The following is a 2,142-nucleotide window of genomic DNA, read 5'->3' on the forward strand; positions in this document are numbered from 1 at the left end:
CAGCAGCACTCACCTGTGGACAGCACTGTCTTTGTCCCACTCTCACCGTAATAACGTTACTAATCACGGTATTATGTGGTATATGCTTTCAGACTTTAGCTGGCGTTATGTTGCAGCTACCAGCTAACTACGCAGTAAAACAGCGGTAACTTAAGTTGGGCCTACATAAAGCTCATGTATCGGTTTGTGTCACGTTGTTGAATGCTGTTGGGTTTTAGGCGGGCCTGCGTACAGCTCCAGCTAATTTACCATGACCAACTGTGTAGTCGAGAAGAAAGTTGAACCAACCTCGTAAATCCAGCTCCCGGTCTCTCACGGGGTTGGTATATTGGGCAGCCTGCTCAATTAGCTCCGCAGATAGTTTCACCATGTCGCCGACAGCAAACGTTACCACAATGTAACGTTAATATGTTGCTGTGAAACGTCCTGCGGCGTGCACTGCTACAAACACGCGGAAGCCGGAACAAAGGCTTCGGGGATGCTCATAAAAGCGGCTTTATTTTGTCCTAGCGCCCCCCAGCGGATGGATGATAATACGACGTGACAGCCAGTTGTTGAAAGCAGGCAGCAGAGCAATTTTCAGGTACTTTTCATTTACAGTTAATGCTACAATACTCAGGGTTGGGGAAGGGTGTCTTCTATAAGACTACAGAACACTGTGACCACAGAAAAGAAAATGGAAACCAAGATTTTTAGCATCAAAAATGTCCTCTGCTGTATTTAAAAATTGTAATCCTGCTAAATAATCCCCATTGTTATTAAATGTAACTGTAATATCTGATTAAATATTTTTATCTGCAACTGTAATGGATTTCAGTTACCTTTTTTGTATCCTGATTACATAACTCAGTTCTCTACTTTACTGCATTTGAGAGGAAAAATGCTGTAGGCTACTTTTTACTCCACTGCATTCATCTGACAATTACAAATATGTTTTATAAAGTCTTATGCTTTGTTATAGAATAATACAATCTACATATAAGATTATTTATTACTATTATTATATATACTCTTCAGCAGTAGAGTACTTTACATTGTCTGCTTTGTTCATTTATGGCCAACTCTTGGCAAATGGGTTAAGTAGTATGAGATTTGTGTGTGGAACCAAAAGAAAAGACCACTGCTTCACACACACAAGAGGGCAGCGTTCACTCCTATGGCCATCAACATGAGTTTCATATCAGTCGTAAACAGTCTGATACAGCTCAGAATAATGAGCTTTGATCTTTCACCACAATGCCTCATCATTTAATACAGTCAGCAGTTTCTTTCTCTCTTTAAGGCATTTTTTCCCAGAAACATAGGCTTTAATGTAAATGTATGGGGGAAGAAAATGCAAATGTATTTGGGGCAACATGAGAGAATATCTGTTACTAAACATCTGCAAAGAATAAATGGAGAGAAAACAAGTGAGGAAAAAAGAGCCACTAAAACAGATGAGAAAAAGCTGTACAGGATGGTGAGGAATACAATCAAACACATAAGACCAAGCACAAAAAAAAAAGGACACACCCAACACACACCCACCACAGTCATTGTCCCAATAACACCACTCACACAGTGCAAACAGGGTCAGGCGAGGCCAGTCTCTGTTTCATGTTACAGTAACTTACATACTTAGATAACTTAATATGTTTTTGATTTTCAGTTAATTTCCATGAGTCTTTATTCCCATTTCAGGTTTTTGTTATAGGGACTCTCTACATATAAACACCTGGGCCCAATGACATCCCAGGCTAGCAGGGGCATGTCCAGACTTTTTTGACTGGGGTGGCACAACTTGGGCACTGACTTATGTATGGCCGGCATCAAGTATGTTTCTCAGATTTCGAGTCATTCCCAATTTATGTAATTCCAACACTGTTGATGGACCCCAGTTTGCAGAAATATTCAAATACACTAGGTGGAAATAACACATTTATACCACATGGGATTAGCATAAAGTGGGCATGTCTGTAATGGGAAGTCTTCCCATATAATCCATTTTTATTCAAATAACTTGAGGTCAAAGGTCAAGGGATCACTTTGAAAATGGCCATGCCAGTTTTTACATTGCCAAAATGTAACCCAACTAACTGAGGCTCTCTACAGGAAAGGACAGAGCAGGCTGTTCTTTCTGAGGAGGCTCAGGTCCTTCAAAGT

General features: G+C 40.3%; 1 protein-coding gene across 1 annotated transcript in view; it reads right to left on the reverse strand.

Moving 5' to 3' along the window:
- LOC118343417 (mucin-5B-like) overlaps positions 1–370 on the reverse strand; it is a 23,155-nt gene extending 22,785 nt beyond the window's left edge. The window contains exon 1 of the mRNA XM_035682219.1: positions 250–370. Coding sequence (XP_035538112.1) covers positions 250–370 — 121 coding nt within the window. The remainder of the gene's footprint in view (positions 1–249) is intronic.
- Between the last annotated feature and the right edge of the window lie 1,772 nt (positions 371–2,142).

This window comes from Morone saxatilis, unplaced genomic scaffold, assembly GCF_004916995.1.
Source record: "Morone saxatilis isolate NCDOM2014 unplaced genomic scaffold, NCSU_SB_2.0 Contig11, whole genome shotgun sequence".
Classification (NCBI taxonomy): domain Eukaryota; kingdom Metazoa; phylum Chordata; class Actinopteri; family Moronidae; genus Morone; species Morone saxatilis.